The sequence below is a fragment of the Pelobates fuscus genome, chromosome 2 (genome assembly GCF_036172605.1).
Source record: "Pelobates fuscus isolate aPelFus1 chromosome 2, aPelFus1.pri, whole genome shotgun sequence".
NCBI lineage: Eukaryota > Metazoa > Chordata > Amphibia > Anura > Pelobatidae > Pelobates > Pelobates fuscus.
The window spans coordinates 123,256,359-123,275,447 of record NC_086318.1 but is presented as its reverse complement, the minus strand read 5'-3'; the positions used below and the strand labels follow the sequence as shown (position 1 = coordinate 123,275,447).

General features: G+C 41.5%; 1 protein-coding gene across 2 annotated transcripts in view; it reads left to right on the top strand.

Moving 5' to 3' along the window:
* The window catches only part of LRRC34 (leucine rich repeat containing 34), a 67,275-nt gene that overhangs the window by 32,784 nt on the left and 15,402 nt on the right, over positions 1-19,089 (top strand). For both annotated transcript variants that reach the window (XM_063442647.1, XM_063442646.1), the window contains exons 2-9: positions 7,169-7,281; positions 8,584-8,702; positions 10,486-10,550; positions 10,867-10,950; positions 15,640-15,768; positions 16,641-16,736; positions 16,966-17,120; positions 17,664-17,819. In XM_063442647.1, coding sequence (XP_063298717.1) covers positions 7,178-7,281; positions 8,584-8,702; positions 10,486-10,550; positions 10,867-10,950; positions 15,640-15,768; positions 16,641-16,736; positions 16,966-17,120; positions 17,664-17,819 — 908 coding nt within the window. In that variant the 5' untranslated portion in view covers positions 7,169-7,177. The remainder of the gene's footprint in view (positions 1-7,168; positions 7,282-8,583; positions 8,703-10,485; positions 10,551-10,866; positions 10,951-15,639; positions 15,769-16,640; positions 16,737-16,965; positions 17,121-17,663; positions 17,820-19,089) is intronic.

Below are 19,089 nucleotides of genomic sequence, written 5' to 3'. Positions count from 1 at the left end.
TTTTATTTTACTTATTTTTTTTTTTTTATTGGTTAATTGCACACCTGATACTGATAACAGGAGAGGTATCAGTCATAGCAAAGCACTAAAACATATGTGCTGTCTCCACTGCCCCTCTCCCAACATTTCAAATGGACAAAGAGGGACACGTTAATTGTAGGGTGTGATTGTGGGTGTGGCAAGTGGCGGGATTGTTCTGAGAAATTTTAAGTGACTTAATAACAATTTATGAAACTAAAAAGCAATTTAGAAGAACAATGTGTCTTATTTACACAGACTGATTTCTAAACACGTTGATTGTAGTTTAAAGACCCAATACTGCGGAGCTCTGTTATACACTCACATACAATAATATGGAGCTGTTAGAAAAGAGGGACATCATGATAGAATAGAGCAGGGGTCCTCAAACTCCGGCCCCCCAGATGTTGCTGAACTACAACTCCCATGATTCTTTGAATTACATAGATAGCCAGAGAATCATGGGAGTTGTAGTTCAGCAACATCTGGGGGACCGGAGTTTGAGGACCCCTGGAGTAGAGGGACAGAGGGATTTAGGGACTGTCCTTCCTAAGTAGGGACAATTGGAAGCTATGCCCTGTCCTGACATATCAGTAACAGAGAGGCAGAGAGCAGCAGAATTAAAGAGTTGCTCTAATTACTTAAGCAACTTTAACGCATTGAAATATTAGTGGTGGGGAAAGTACCCTTCATCTCTGCATTTAGAAAGTGGCTTATATTATAACTGTGCTGTCTCCCATAATGCCGGTATCAACTATGAACTAGATGTTTGTGCGACAGCCATGCAGAATGAAAAGGTTTGGCAAATCTTTCTTCCCATGCAGGGAAGAGAGAGAGAGAGATCTGGGGGCATTTTAGGGTCTCATCCTGTCAAATCCACCCCAATACAAGCAATCTTTTTTAAATATAGAGAATTTTTAAATTAGGAGCCAATATTACCAATTTCTGCTAAAATGAATGGTAGGATATTGTTTTTCAGCTACAAACCTACCTGTGAACTACATAAGGCAGATATGCGATTCTGCTATGAAAATAAAAAACATTTATGTTTAGCTTAATCCTTCATATTTACATTTTATACTTATGTTTATCCTTGTGTTTATGTTTTTCTCAGATACAAGATCAAAATAGATATGAGACCATTTCCACATTAGTTCTTGCAAAAACTGCAATATTGACTTGCCAGCCCCGTGTCTTGTATTAGGGTATTTTAGCAAGCCAAAAAAGTTACTCCCTATAATTGGAAGTGGGTGACTCATTCTCTTCCACTATGGATATCTGAGCTTTGCATGTGCCATATTACTATCCATTTATTGTGTTAGTTTTATGTCACGTAAATATGGAACCAACTTTACTGTGCTCATGTCTCTTTTAGGGTTGCTCAACACCACCAATACCACCATTTTATAGGATGACCTCACACCCCCAAAAAAAGAGAAATCTATTTTTAAAGTATATGACATGCAGTATTTCAATATCTTTCATACATTCATTTTACCACCCAAATGTTTGTATTTTTTAAAAAATGTTTTTTTATTGTTTATACATTTTTGCCAATGCTTTGTTTGTTGAGATATGTTCCCTGTGTACAGCAATACCCATGCACAACAGTTTCTTATTTCTCTTGCTACTAGACTAAATGTCAGACAAACCGGTTTTCAAACTGGAAAGGCTAATAAAACCCACCTTTTAAAATTACCTTATGTTATTTATTTTAAAATATGCCTTAAAGGACCACTCTAGTGCCAGGAAAACATACTCGTTTTCCTGGCACTAGAGTGCCCTGAGGGTGCCCCTACCCTCAGGGACCCACTCCCGCCGGGCTCTGGAAAGGGGAAAGTGTTTAAAACTTACCTTTTTCCAGCGGTGGGCGGAGAGCTCTCCTCCTCTGATCCTCTTCTTCTCCTCCCCGTCGGCTGAATGCGCACGCGCGGCACGAGCTGCGCGCGCATTCAGCCGGTCACATAGGAAAGCATTCATAATGCTTTCCTATGGACGCTTGCGTGCTCTCACTGTGATTTTCACAGTGAGAATCACGCAAGCGCCTCTAGCGGCGGTCAGTGAGACAGCCACTAGAGGAAATAGGGGAAGGCTTAACTAATTGATAAACATAGCAGTTTCTCTGAAACTGCTATGTTTATGAAAAAATGGGTTAATCCTAGAAGGACCTGGCACCCAGACCACTTCATTAAGCTGAAGTGGTCTGGGTGCCTAGAGTGGTCCTTTAAGGTACTTCACAGGGATATGTTGACACTTTTCAAGTAGTTATATTAATAAACAACATAAAGTGTGTAATTCGGGGGTGCACAAAAAGTAGATCCCCCGATGTTTTAAAACTACAACTTCCATGATGCTTTGTCATTCAAAAAGCATTCTAAAGGCATGCAAAGCATCATGGGAGTTGTAGCTCTACAACATCTGGGAATCTACCTTTTGGGTACCCCTGGTGAAATGTATTAACTGCTAATCAATGTTTAAAATTACCTAATGCATAGCAACATTGTTTTAAAATTAAAAATTGAAACATATTGGTAGAACAATATATATATATATATATATATATATATATATATATATATATAATTCTCTCTTTTTGTCGTGCAGGTGATTACAAAGCATAAACATAAGCCACAACAGCGTGTTTGAATAGTTAAGCATAGGATTAACAGTGGCATGAGAGGTTTGCACATTTTTGTTTTGTTTTAACATAAAAAGAACTGACTTTATAACAATATTATGATGATATATATGCTAGGCTAAACAAGTTTAGAAATGGTTTTATCACGTTCAGGATTATGGTAAATGGTATGTCATATCAATAGTATCGCTTTTCTGAGGAGGTTAAACGTTTACTCTTATACCAGATTTACAACTGTTTAGAATCTCTCTGTAGTTATGGGTCTAGAGGAGCTTGGCATGAAAGAAAAGACAGAGGAGAGACACAGAGTGGGAGCACTGCATTTGTAGATATCATAACATAGGGCTACACACGTTGTGTTACATACTCGGCTGCAGGATTGTTAAAGCAGTGAATACAAATACTTAAGCTGCAAAAACGCTTAAGCTGCAAGGACTACAACACACATCAGCCCCAATATATAGTAAAAACCAAAGAAAAGAAAATGTTACTTGCGCTTTTTCCTTAATCCCTATGTATATTTAGACAAATGGAGGTCATTTAGTTGCTCCAATGGCCATTGGAGGGATGCCCGCCTGCCAACGTCAAGGCAGACCCCCCTAAGCGGGTCCTAACACTGACCCTTCAGCCTGCTTCCTTGAGCTTCTGGCAAAGATATCTCTAATGAGACAGAAAGGGGCATTTTTTATATACACCCCTTTACTTATTAACCCTTAATAGGGAACACATGGGATGGGTAGCAGCATTGTAACCAGGCTGTGTGATACAAAGTAAATACAAATACAAAAAGAGAAGTCCTGCGCTTAAGCTGCAAGGACTACAACACACATCAGCCCCAATATATAGTAAAAACCAAAGAAAAGAAAATGTTACTTGCACTTTTTCCTTAATCCCTATGTATATTTAGACAAATGGAGGTCATTTAGTTGCTCCAATGGCCATTGGAGGGATGCCCGCCTGCCAACGTCAAGGCAGACCCCCCTAAGCGGGTCCTAACACTGACCCTTCAGCCTGCTTCCTTGAGCTTCTGGCAAAGATATCTCTAATGAGACAGAAAGGGGCATTTTTTATATACACCCCTTTACTTATTAACCCTTAATAGGGAACACATGGGATGGGTAGCAGCATTGTAACCAGGCTGTGTGATACAAAGTAAATACAAATACAAAAAGAGAAGTCCTGCGCTTAAGCTGCAAGGACTACAACACACATCAGCCCCAATATATAGTAAAAACCAAAGAAAAGAAAATGTTACTTGCGCTTTTTCCTTAATCCCTATGTATATTTAGACAAATGGAGGTCATTTAGTTGCTCCAATGGCCATTGGAGGGATGCCCGCCTGCCAACGTCAAGGCAGACCCCCCCTAAGCGGGTCCTAACACTGACCCTTCAGCCTGCTTCCTTGAGCTTCTGGCAAAGATATCTCTAATGAGACAGAAAGGGGCATTTTTTATATACACCCCTTTACTTATTAACCCTTAATAGGGAACACATGGGATGGGTAGCAGCATTGTAACCAGGCTGTGTGATACAAAGTAAATACAAATACAAAAAGAGAAGTCCTGCGCTTAAGCTGCAAGGACTACAACACACATCAGCCCCAATATATAGTAAAAACCAAAGAAAAGAAAATGTTACTTGCGCTTTTTCCTTAATCCCTATGTATATTTAGACAAGCTAACAGGCTCTACATTAGCAATTTACTAAACGTTGGTATGCAATTAGCTAATAACAGGTTAGGCTCACAATGTGTGATAGGTTATGCCTGCTTGGTTGTGCTAGATATTTCAGGCTGCATTATTTATACGGCATTCAACATTGCGCGCTCGCTTTAAACTGTATAGGACGGGCCCTAAAGCACAGTACCATATATAGCTTGCAGTACCATATTATGTGGTAGGGGTAGTCTAATACATCAAAAAATAAAAACAAAACATCATATAATGATAATAATAACAGGTGCTGGCATGGGAGCCTAAACTGTGTGGATTATGCATTAGATCTCTGTATCTGGGTGTCTAGGAGATGTGAGAGTTCAGGACAGTCCAGGCTGAAAATAGCCTTGTGAAGCGGTGTGGCTGGTGTGGCTGGTGGTTCAGCCTATACCTAACGCTGGTGAGTCCCGTGTGCCAGTGCTGATAACTGAAAATAAAAATGAAGTGCAGTGCAGTCCCGTCCTTGAGTATCAGGTTGATATGAAATGCTGTATTTACTCATCTTGTCTTTTTTAGACACACCAGAACTCCAAACATAGCTCAACTACAATTTTGCCCATCCCAACTGTTTTATTTCAGGTACAAACAGCAAGTCTGGCCTGGCCTTCTTTTATTTCATATTAAAGGGACACTATAGTTACCAAAACAACTTTAGCTTAATGAAGCAGTTTTGGTGTAAAGATTGTCCCTGCAGTCTCAATGCTCAATTATCTGCCATTTAGGAGTTAAATAACTTTTTTTTATTAACCGTAGTCACACCTCCCTGCATGTGACTTGCACAGCCTTCCTTAACACTTCCTGTAAAGAGCCATCTAAAGTTTATCCTTCCTTTATTGCAAGTTCTGTTTAATTTAGATTTTCTTATCCCCTGCTTTATTAATAGCTTGCTATCCCTGCAAGAGCTTCCAGTATGTGATTAAAGTTCAATTTACAGAGAAAGAGATACAATTGTTTAAGGTAAATTACATCTGTTTGAAAGTGAAACCAGTTTTTTTTTTTCATGCAGGCTCTGTCAATCAGAGCCAGGGGAGGTGTGACAAGAGCTGCATAAACAGAAACAAAGTGATTTAACTCATAAAAGGCAGTGCATTGAGCAATGAAACCTGAGAGGCATGATCTATGCACTAAAACCGGTTCATTAAGCTAAAGTTGTTTAGGTGACTATAGTGTTCCTTTAATTATTTATGCAAACTATACAAGGCTAGTGAATATATTCAAGCACCTTAAACTAATATCCCAGTTTGTTTATGCAATGAGTACAAATAAATTCTCAATTCATAGTGATACCAAGCACTTTGGGTTCCAGGTTAAAAGGACACATAGTTGTAATCAAAATGATTCAACCATTATTGAAAATCAGGTTTATTGTAAAAATGTACAGACTTGCAGCTGTTTCAGCTGTTTGCAATGAACAAGTCAAACAAAAGCAATTGAAATCAGAGACGTATTAGCCGCGAGGCACACAAGGCATTTTCCTTGGGCGGCATTTTCCAGGGGGGCAACAAAAAACACCGCCCCCAAATGCCCAGGGCAAATGCCTTGTTAACCTGGCGGCTAACAGTCCAGGCAGGCGGTTGTCCGGCTAAAGATCGGGCTGGTGGCGCTGGCGATGGAGCACTTTCCCCTGAGCTATCTGCTCAGCTCCCTCGCCCACCGCAGAGTGATGCCGGGAGCCGGAATATGACATCATATTCCGGCTCCTGGCATCACTCTGCGGCGCGCAAGGGAGCTGAGCAGAGAGCTCACTAATCACTGCTCCCTCGCCAGCACCGCCCGACCGCCCAGCAGCTCCACTAGACCCCAGGGAAAGGGAGAACCCCCTCCCCAGGGCTTGAATAAAAAAAAAAGTGAGTGTGTTAATGTGAGTGTGTGTGTGTCTGTTAGTGAGTGTGTGTTAGTGTGTATGTCTGTTAGTGAGTGTGTGTGTGTGTGTGTCTGTTAGTGAGTGTATGTTTGTCTGTTAGTGTGTGTAGTGTGTGTCTGTTAGTGAGTGTGTGAGTGTGTGTCTGTTAGTGTGTGTCTGTTAGTGTGTGTCTGTTAGTGTGTGTGTGTTAGTGTGTGTGTGTGTGTCTGTTAGTGTGTGTGTGTGTCTGTTAGTGTGTGTCTGTGAGTGTGTGTCTGTGAGTGTGTGTCTGTGAGTGTGTGTCTGTTAGTCTGTCAGGAGAGTGTATGCGTGTCTTAGTGAATTTGTGTGTCTGCTAGTGACTGTATGTGTCTTAGTGAGTGTGTATGTCTGTTAGCTAGTGTATGCATGTCTGTCAGTGAATGTGTGAGTGTGTGTGTATTTAGAAGGCGGGGCAGGGGGGAAGGGTGTGGTGGCGCAGGGGAGGGGGGAGGCGCCTGAGTTTTGTCATGCCTAGGGCAGCACAAAACCAGGATACACCACTGATTGAAATGGCTCAACACAGTGAATGCTTCAAGTGATTTCCACAAATTGTACTGAAAATGTAACTTATAATGACTTCTCCAGACTCAAAACAACTCTTTCACGACAAGCATCTCGTATATAGTATACAGTACTTCCAAGAGTTTGCAGAGATCACTATTATTCCGTGCTATGATTTGTGTACAGTGCGCCCAGCTTAGAAGTGGTATTGTTCAGCTTACTGACACACGCAATTTATTTATTAATTTCTTTTTCATATTAGAAAGCATTGAAGCAAATGTAAATATAGGAACAACACAGCTTCTCATTTAGAATATACATTGGATCACTTAGCTGGCAAATGCATTACATTATTTATGTAAAATAAAATATAAATTATATGTAAAAATAATTACAATATTAATACTCTAGTTTTTAGCCATGTCCAGAAATCTAAAGCAGCAATATATAGACGCGTGCTCTGAACTGGATCACCCGGTGAACTCATTCATTGCAGAAATGCTTATGCAAGCAGAAGTTTCTGAGTAAGTACATGTCGTCATGGCTGGATTTTCTGTCCTTGGAGCCAAATGGCCTGTTTACTCAGTGCACCCCTCCATGTGTGTGTATGAGCATATATATTTATCTCTAAGTGTGTGTAGACTGCTTGTGGTATTGCATGTGGGGGTGGTTTGCTGCTTGTGGTGTTGCATGTTTGATGGTAGGCTGCTTGTGTTGTGGTTTTGGGGGATGCTGCTTGTGGGGTTGTGTGTGTGGGGGGGGGATGCTGCTTTTAGGGCTGTATATGGTTCTGTTTGTTGTGTGGCATGTATGTGTTTTAGGGGATTGGGGTTGTAGTGAGTAAGTAGTAAGTCGTGAGTGTTTGTGGAGTGTGTGTGCTTTAGTGTGTGCTTGGGGGGGAAGGGGCTGTAGCGTGTGGGGTAATTGGGGCCGTAGTGTGCCCGTGGGGTTATTGGACCTGCAGTCTACGTATGTGGAGGACTTTTGGTCTGTAGTGTATGTGTGCAGGGGTTTGTGTTTTGTGTTTGTGTGTGTGTTTGGGGAGACAGGGGATGTTGTGTGTGTTTGGTCAAAACGTGGCAGTACCGTGTGTTAAGGGAGTGATAGGGCTGTTGTTTGTGGGGAGATACGTTCTGTTCTGTACATTGGGTGAGTTAGGAACTGCTTTGTGGAAGTGAGGAATTAACTCCCCCCCCCCTCCCCCACTTCAAAAACACCCTTAAAATAAAAAGTGAAGTTTATACTCCCTTCTCTCTTGCTTATCACAGGCTAGGAAGGGGGGGAATATTAATCCCTGGTGGTCTAGTGGGTGCATCATATGGTCTGCACCATCAGTGTTTGCATACTATTTAAATGACTCCTTCCTGCTGGTGTTACCACAATGCACCACCATTATAGATATAATGTAAATGTGTTTTTTTTATTATTTGTTTGACGGCAGAGGAGAGCCCTAATTTATTGATTGATTACCTTCCCTCCCCCAGAAAAACTCCAAAACATTTTGAGAGAAAACTGGGGAGTCCATAGACGCAAAGCAACATAACACTACAAGGACCTGTGATAACCTAACCTGTAGTCATGTATCCAACTATGTTTTTTTTTTTTTTTGGTATAATAAAGTTACTTTATTTTGGTAGTTTCATATGTGTGATGGTATGAAATTAAGGAAATTCTAAGAACAGTTGATATGCCTCTATCGTTTTATACCTATAGTGTGAGTTCAGGTACTATGTATTCGGATATAGTGTGCTTTGATTGTTTTAAAATTGAAGAAAGGTTGTCACACTAATGCCACCGTCTGACATGTAACTATTTCTTCTCTGCAGACCGCATATTTCAACCTTGAAGATCTGCGGAAATAATCGCCTAGTGAAAGCTGAAAGAGTTACAGATGAAGATTTCCTTTCTCTTTCTCGTGTTTTAGGTCAAAACACTTTTGTAACAAGTAGGTGTTAGTCCTAACATCTGTTATTGCCAATCTTGGTTTACATTAGAAATCCTGTGTGTAGATGTGTAGCATTTAAATAAAATACAGTGTCAGGGGAACATAGGACTTTTTATATTGTGCTTATGCGACAACTCAAATGTTTAGGATTTCTTTAATTAAAGAGACACTAAAGTCACCAAAACAACTTTAGCTTAATGAAGCAGTTTTTGTGTATACATCATGCCCCTACAGCTCAATTCTCTGCCATTTAGAAGTTAAATCACTTTGTTTATACAGTCCTAGACACACCTCCCTGCATGTGACTTGCACAGCCTTCCTAAACACTTCCTGTAAAGAGTCATCTAATTTTTACACTTCCTTTATTGCAAATTCTGTTCAATTTTGATTTTCTTAGCTACTGTCCTGTTAATACTTTGCTAGACCCTGCAGGAGTATTTTGTATGTAATTAAAGTTCAATTTACAGAGCAGTAGATAAAAACTTTTAAAGTAAGTTACATCTGATTGAAAATTATTATTATTTTTTGTGCCGGCTGTGTCAGTCACAGCCATGGGAGGTGTGGCTAGGGCTGCATAAACAGAAACAAAGTAATTTAACTCCTAAATGGCAGAGAATAAGCAGTGACACTTCAGATGCATAATCTATACACAAAACCTGCTTTATTAAGCTAATGTTGTTTTCGTGACTATAGTGTCCCTTTAACAAATAATCAAAGGATTGGCATTTAACAACTGAAAAAAGTTGCTAAGTACTAAAATGGAAACCAATTAATAAGGTCTGCTCCCCAGGTCTCTGGTTCAATAGCTGTCTCGTAGAATGTGAGAACATCATGCCAGTAACTAAGTAGCACTGTATATAAAAAACTATCCAGTTTATTTTTCCAATCCTCCTCTTTAAGGAGAGTTACGGCTAATAATGTTATAAATATATTTGTGCAGGTTGTTCCTTAAAATGGAATGAAGATATTCTTTCTAAAATATCCTGCAATCCAAAAATGCATTTTCCAGAGGTTTTGTGTGTTGCAAATTAATTTTCTTTTTTACTCTGTGTTTGTGAAATTGCAATTAACCATAGATTAGGGCAGAAGGGCTAAAATAAGAACATATTAAAATGGAAAAATCTGGATATTCAATTTCATTATAGGCAAATAATTAAGGGAACACTAAAACTGAATTCTTAAAACCATAGTGTCCTTATGCCTCCTCCTGGTTAGTAAACGGAAAAACCCTTTCTTTCCAGCGCCGAGGATCGTGTTTCTCCTCCTGCCTGCAGGCATAAGTCCTTCCCCATAGGAGAGCACTGAATCAATAATTTCCTATGGGTATAAGATTCTGGTTGTCCTCATGCAAAGCCTGAGAAAGGTCAGAATTCTTTCACAGAGTTAAACTCCATGAAAGTTCAATAAGCGCCTCTAGGGCCACCTGGAAGACAACAGATGGTCTTAACCCAGCAAAATGAACATGAAGGAAATAATAAAAATATGTTTCTCTTTCGTCTCTTCCAAAGCAATGTGTGCCCTGGTTGAGTAAGGACTGAACTGGGTTGTAATGTGAATGGCTAGTATATTCAAATTGTTAAACAGATCATCATATAAAATAAAAAGTACCATAAGTAATAGGTGTTTTCCCAATGTTTATTCAATTAATTAATTTCCAGAGTAGGGACGGATTCTTAATAAAATAAATAAAGTGCTAATTGTTTTTTCTGTTTTTTTTATTAACCATGAGAATTTTAAAGTATTAAGTTTATGATCATTAATAACTAAAGTCTTTCTCTTATAGATCTTGACCTGAGGTATAACAATTTAAGTGATAATGGTGCCATCCACATTGGAAACTTCCTTAAGGTACGTACTTTGTTGTACTTGTATTAGCATGGCAATTTCCCTGTATGCAAACTGAAATATGGAAAATAATTCAAGTTAAAAGTGATGTTTTATTTCACTGAAAATTTAGTGGAAAAAACGAACATCATTGGTCACAGAGACTGAATGTAAATATTTATGGCTGTGCTATATATAACACAAGGTAATTAACCACGCTGTATATACTAGGTAGTACACTAAGCAGACTGGATGGACAAGTGGTTTTTATTTGCCTATAGAACTATTTTTTTATTTGCTTCTTATTTTATTTGCCTCTAATTCATGTTCTGTTTTCCAGGGTAACACATCTTTACTTAGTTTAAATTTGATGGGAAATGATATTGGCACCGATGGAGCAGCAGAGATTGCTAAAGCCTTATATGTAAGTACAGTGCCATATTAACAGCATTATGGGCCCCCGGGCAAAGCGGTGCACTGGGGCCCTGCTTACACAATAACACAAGGAATAAAAATGTAAATTATCGATAAAATTAAGTTTATATTTATTGGTACCTTCAACAAATGCAATACATACATACACACCGACTGCCGAATACACGCGCACACCGACTGCCGAATACACGCGCACACCGACTGCCGAATATACGCACACACCGACTGCCGAATACAAGCACACAGACTGCTGGATACACACACACAGACTGCTGAATACATACACGCAATCCACTGAATGCACAAGCACACACACACAGACTGCTAAATACACACACACACACACACACACACACAGACTGCTGAATACACACACTGGTGAATACACACACAGAGACTGCTAAATACACCCAGACTGCTGAATACAAACACACACACACACACACTGCTGAATACACACACACACTGCCAAATACACCCAGACTGCTGAATACACCCAGACTGCAGTAAGGGGTGCGGTGTATGTGTTTGTATGTGAGGCAGGCCCGGACTGGCCATCGGGCACACCGGGCAAATGCCCGGTGGGCCGCGATGGCCGTGGGGCCGAGGCCGGCAGGGGAAGGTCCCAGGACTTCCCCTGCCGGTCTATGCAGGGCCGGCACTATCCGAGCGCCGGCCCCGCTGTATTCCATGACGGGCCGGTGGGGAGATCAAAGATCTCCCTCACCGGCCCACTTGAATAGATATGCCGCCGCCGGTGTTCTATCAAAAAACCCTACCCCGTGAAAATTCCCTACCCTCGTCACTTCCGGTGACGCAGCCGCACCGGAAGTGACCCTCATCCAATGGAGGAGGAGGGTGTGCGCCGCCGCGCAAGCGCACACCAACTAGGTAGGGATTTTTCACGGGGTAGGGGAAATGAATGCAACAGTGCGCACGCGCGGCAAAGTACTCCCGTCGGAGGTACAGCGCGCGTGCGCACGAGTTGCAAGGGAGCGCTTCACAAACCGCGCATGCGCAGTATAGGGGTAGGGAAATTTGATGGCTATTAGCCCTGTGAGATCTCCCTACCCCTATACTGCGCATGCGCGAACTCATCATCAGATTAAAGCCTCTCCCTGCTCCCAACACTCTCAGCCATCCAAGATTGAGGGTGAATTATGGTGGGACGGTGGGTGTTTATGTGCATTATATTGGGGGGGTCTGTGCAGACCCCCAATTCTGCGCAGACCCCCCCAATATAATGCACATAAACACCCACCGTCCCACCATAATTCACCCTCAATCTTGGATGGCTGAGAGTGTTGGGAGCAGGGAGAGGCTTTAATCCGACGATCAGAGTTCGCGCATGCGCAGTATAGGGGTAGGGAGATCTCACAGGGCTAATAGCCATCAAAATTCCCTACCCCTATACTGCGCACGCGCGAACTCTGATCGTCGGATTAAAGCCTCTCTCCCTTGCCACTAGTGCGCACGCGCGCTGTACCTCCGACGGGAGTACTTTGCCGCGCGTGCGCACTGTGGCGTTAATTTCCCCTACCCCGTGAAAAATCCCTACCTTGCCTAGTTGTTGTGCGCCTGCGCGGCGGCGCACACCCTCCTCCTCCATTGGATGAGGGTCACTTCCGGTGCGGCTGCATCACCGGAAGTGACGAGGGTAGGGAATTTTCACGGGGTAGGGTTTTTTGATAGAACACCGGCGGGGAGAGAGGGAGGGAGCCAGCCCTCCCGGAGAGAGGACCCGGCGGAGCTCTAACTTGCAGCTCCGCCGGGTTCCTCTCGCGAGATCCGGAGCGTTGCCATGGCAACGACCGGATCTTGCGAGAGTGAGCTCTAGCCCGCAGGCTAGAGTTCACTCACCACGAGGACCACCAGGGAACACTGCCACTCTGCCTCCCAGTCCCAGGTACCAGTCCCCCCCTCCCAGGCTAAAGGTAAGAAGGGAGGGGGGGACATAATAATGCCTGTTATATTATTTGTTTACCCCCCCCTGCACACAAAATCCATTCTAACATTTATACAGCACTCACACTCAGCACTCACACACCCATCACACTCAGCACTCTCACACACCCATCACACTCAGCACTCTCACACCCATCACCCTCAGCACTCTCACACCCATCACACACAGCACTCTCACACCCATCACACACAGCACTCAAACCCATCACACTCAGCACTCACACACAGCACTCTCTAACCCATCACACACAGCACTCTCTAACCCATCACACACAGCACTCTCACACCCATCACACACAGCACTCACACCCATCACACTCAGCACTCTCACCCACATAACACACAGCACTCTCACACACAGCATTCTCACACACACACACACAGCACTCTCACACACAGCACTCTCACACCCATCACACACAGCACTCTCACACCCATCACACACAGCACTCTCACTCAGCACTCACACCCATCACACTCAGCACTCTCACCCACATAACACACAGCACTCTCACACACAGCATTCTCACACACACACACAGCACTCTCACACACAGCACTCTCTAACCCATCACACACAGCACTCTCTAACCCATCACACACAGCACTCTCACACCCATCACACAAAGCATTCTCACACACAGCACTCTCTAACCCATCACACACAGCACTCTCACACACACAGCACTTTCACACACATCACACACCGCACCCTCACATACCGCACCCTCACACACAGCACCCCTCACACACAGCATCCATCACGCACACGTACTGCACCCCTCACATACACACAGAACCCCCCCAACACACTGCACCACACACATACACAATAGTTCCAAACACACATATATATATATATATATACATACATACATACACACACACAGCACCCCTCACACACATACTGCACCCCTAAACACATTACATTCCAGACACACACTAGATCCCTTACCCAACTCTGGATCATCTACACACATATACACACTAGATCCCTATATACACTCTGAATCCGTTATAAACACACACTCACTAGATCTCTTACACATTCTGGGTCCTTCAAACACACACTAGACTCCTATACACATACACACACACACACACACACACACACACACACTAGATTCCTTGTAAGCAAACACATACTACACCCCTAAACACACACTTTCTACAAACACTACATCACCTATACACACACTCTATAGCCTGTTTGCACACATGCTACATCCCCTTTACATACATTCTCTACAGCCCCTAGCCACATATGCATCACATTACACCACAGACACAACATGTCTAAAACTAACCTTATTACACAATACCACACCACAATCAGCTCACTCTACACACACGCAATACCACAAGCAGACTCCAAACACATGCACAATACTCTTTCCTGGCATTTTTGTCTCCTGGTATCCAGTTATAGAGACACCAGAGACAAGTTGCAAGGAAACACAGTGCAAGCATGTTATTAAATTTGCTTGCACTGTGCAGAACAAATACAGTTTTTTTTTTTTCTCATGCTAGAGCTCTTCAGCAGAGCTCTGCGCATGGTCTTCCCTGGAAGAGCATTGAACCAACATGCTCACTTTGAGAGGGGGCGTGTTTGTCATTAGTGATGACAAAACACACCTCCTCTGACCCGCCCCCTTCTTAGTGGGCCGCTGGGATAAAAAAATGCCCGGGCCGAATTTTTCTCCCAGTCCGGCCCTGATGTGAGGGGTAAAGTGCGAAGGGTACAGTGTGTTTGTGGAGGGTGCTGTGTGTGTGCATGGCCGTCTTTAACGTGGGGCAAATGGGGCAGCTGCCCTGGGCCAAGTTACTCCTGGGGGACCCCAGAGCAGCTGCCACATGGGCCCCCGCTGCCCAGAATGTATTTGAGCCCCATGGACATGGCGGTGCAGCTGCACACAAAAGAAGGAGGCTCACCGGGTGGCTCCAAGCCTCCAAGGTTGGACCAATTCTTTGTAAAATGCCTTTATTGGGTGCTATACTTACCTGGAATCCAGGGCACTGACTTCCACACCTCCATCACACCTCTATCTGACACCATATGGGCCTCGCGCAATCCAATCACAGACTTCTTTATGAGACTCAGAGCACATGTGCACAACATGGGGAGGGGAGAGGAAGGAGTGGAGGGAAAGTGGGAGGGTAATTTAAAAACAATACAAGAAGCAGAGAAAGGCAGGAGGGAGCAGCCACAGGGAGGGAGGATAAAACTATCTTCAGGCTTTCTTTCATTCTGTCGTTCTGTCAAAACATGCACGGAATTGACATTGCTAGTCCTAAACAGAGTTCTAGGCTGCCAATGTCACATGTGCTGGGGGTGCAACTAGCACACAATTAGCAATAACTCTGTATGTGCAGTGTTTCAAGCAGAAACACTGCACATACATTCTCTTAACACCATGACCACTTCAAATCACTGAAGTGGTCATGGTGGTTAGAGTAACCCTTTAAAGATCTAAGCTTTCTAATGCTGGCATGCAGGTATACATTTCAGCATTCTTCACAGTTTGACGATTGTTTCTCTGGAAAGCTTCTATAAATTTTGAGAAGTAAATCTAAAATTATTAACTAATTTGAAATGCTTATCCAACAATATTCAATCAAGGCCTAAATCAGTAATTGTAGATAAATACTCAAATTACTAAACAGATATTTTAATTGTTAATTTGTTTGAAAATTTCCTTCAACTCTTTTGCAGGATAATGAAACTCTTAAGAGCTTGAGGATGACAGGAAATAAAATGGGAAACAAAGGAGGGATGTTCTTTGCCTCCATGTTGCAAATTAATTTAACACTTGAAGAGTTAGACCTCGGGGACTGTGATTTGGTAAGTGCACACTCATATATAGTGCAAGATTTTTTTTAGGTAGTATTGTATGTTTTTATATACTGTTTCCATTTGAAAGCAATGGTTTACCTGTGTGTAGTGTTTGCCTTTGAATATAGCGGTGTGTCTGCATGTAGTGTTGACAATTGATTACAGGTGTGTATTTGTGAGTAGTATTGGCATTTAATGTCTTATTTACTAAAGTGATAATTCAAAGTGAATTTAAAATTTAAGGCCAGAGTCTTCAGCTATTTTGACCTTAAATTGGAAATTCACTTTGAATTCACCTTGAATTCTCACCATCACAGATTAGAGGATAGAGAAGTCTAGTGATGTTCCGAACAGTTCGCCGGGAACCGTTCGCCGGCGAACATAGCGTGTTCGCGGTCGCGAACACGCGCGATGTTCGGTCCGCCCCCTATTCGTCTTCATTGAGTAAACTTTGACCCTGTACCTCACAGTCAGCAGACACATTCCAGCCAATCAGCAACAGACCCTCCCTCCCAGACCCTCCCAACTCCATGACGAATAGAGGGCGGACCGAACATCGCGCTATGTTCGCCAGCGAACGGTTCCTGGCGAACTGTTCGGGACATCACTAGAGAAGTCATTATAAGTTGCATTTTAGTTAAATTTAGGGAAACCACTTAAAGCATTTGTTGTGTTAAGCTATTTCAATTGCTTTTGTTTAATTTGTTCATGGCAAACAGCTGAAACTGCACATTTTAACAACAACAACAAAAAAAAAAGATTTTCAATGGGGGTTGAGTAATTTTTATTACAACTGTATATATTTAAATTCACAGCAAAGACAAATACATGTGTAAAAAATTGTTATTTGTGGTTTTCATCACGTTCTTTTTTTAATACAGGGTATTCAAAGTCTTATTGCATTTTCTACTGTACTCAGGCAAAACAGATCCATAAAGTCTATAAATCTGAATCGGCCTTTGTTTTATGCATTACAGGTATGCATCGCACATCACCACATTATTTTATTTTGTTGTAATATATTTAAAATGCTGTTGTAAACATTTGTTGCTTCTCATTTTCTTAAATTATATATCATCATAGCCAAATGCAATTTGTAAATACAAACAGAAAATTTATTTTGCCTAAATTATGCCAGACAAATGTATGGCAAATGATTTAGTAAATTTAACCAGGTAACAAAAATATAACTCTCTGTTCTTAAAGGAAGACACTACAATTCACATTTCCATGATGTTAAAAGTAAACGACACTCTTCAGGAACTGCATCTATCCAAACACGAGATGACAGACTTTGGTTTGGAACGTCTTTGTGAAGCATTGCATAAAAATGTCACTCTGAAGTATCTTGATCTCAGCTGGTAACAACCCTTTCAATCTCTTTGAGATGGAATAAATATAATAAGTATATAGGTTATTAATATATTATGATAAACTACTCTCTGTAATATTTTATGGTAAACATCTCTCTGTCTACTACAAAGGTATCAAACTTCAAAAGTCAGACATTTCAAATGCGTATAAGAAAAAGAGAATAGAAAGATAATTTAATGTATTTAGAAAACTGGGCAGACTAGATGGGCCGAATGGTTCTTATCTGCCGTCACATTCTATGTTTCTATGTTTCTAATGGACATCTATAATACTGTTATGTCCTTCAAGGAACATTCAAACATTAAAAACCACTGTTAAACTCACTGATAATCCAGCGTCGGACATTCTCACAACCTAATCTAAATACCTTTTCTCTTTTATTTATTTCTTTATTGTGCTAGAATTTTTATTTTTTTTATTAATTGTAATTAAAAGTGACTTCTTATTACTGGTAATTATTGAAACCAAGCAGACACTCGTCTTTATCTGTATTTATAATCTAAACATGTGCTTACACTTTATATTTGTAGCAATAAAATAACTCGAGATGGCATCAAGCATTTGGCAGAAGTGTTAAAAACCAACACAGCACTGGAAATTTTAGATCTTGCATCAAACAGAATGGAAGATGATGGAGCAATTTATCTTGCTGAATCCATTGATTTGTATAACCGGAGTCTTAAAGCGTTAGTATCTGTATCAACGTACACTTTTTTTCTCATTGAAGCACAGAAACAATATTTGTTCTATTTTTTTTTTGGTAAAAGTATACCTACCATTGCTTACTTTCTTATGTATGGAGTTATAGTTTTCAATGTAAATAAACAGATACAATTTGTATCTTGTAATCCTTTTTTTTATTGGGTTAACAGAATTTTTCAATGACAAGCTTTCGGGAGAACCTCCCTTTCTGAAGTCTGAAGCATTTCTGAGCAAGACGACATATAGAATTCAAAGTTGAGCTGTGATACAGGGGTTAAAGCGACATGAGTGCAGATAAGACACAGGTTTGATAGAAAATAGACAACATTCTTGCAGAGGGTCGTAAATATCTTTCTCAAAATCAGAGTGAACACATATACATAGATACAAACACATATACATACATGCACATGTACACAAATATAAATGCAGTCACATATATAACCATATATGCATAAGAGTATGGGAAATCATAGGTCTATACAAAGTACTTGGTATATTGATAGAATAAGTAAGATAATGCTGGGGGAGTGTTTATGTAAAATGTTGGTAGTGGGGCAGGAAACCCAAATCAATATTTAGTCCTCTACTCTTGCTGTTAAACAATTTGATCATTCTGGCTTCAAAAGTTTTACTTTCTTGGGTATTTTTAAAATCCCCTTTCAGTACTTTGATTTTATGTCCTTCATTGAGTGGCCAGGCTGGGTAAAATGGTGTCCCACAGGAATGCAGTACGATCCTTCTTGGTGGTGTTTAATGGAGTGTCTGTGCATATTCATTCTGCCATTTAATGGCTGGGTGGTTTCCCCAATGTAGCATCCTAGGTGGCATTTGGTGCATTGAATCATGTATACCACATTGCTGGATGTGCAGGAGTATGAATCTTTAATGCTGTAGGTTTTATTGTTGTGTGTGGCTGTGTTGTCTGTGCATATGTGCTGACACATTTTGCAGCAAGGTTTTTTGCATTGACTGGACCCGTTTTCTTTATTCTTCCCATCAGTAGGTAGCTTCCTGTTGGTTAATTTTTGTTAGAGCTGTGGTGGTTGTCTGAAGGCCAAAATGGGTGTTTTAGATAAAATGTTTTTCATCTTCTGTTAACATTGGTCAGGGCCGGCCTTAGGGATGTGCGAGCTGTGCGGCCACACAGGGTGCCATAGACCACTGGCGCCCTGCGGCCGACACAGCTCTCACATGGCCGGCCGGGATTAAAAAAAAAAAAAAAAAAATTGCGACGGGGGTGGGGCTTACCTT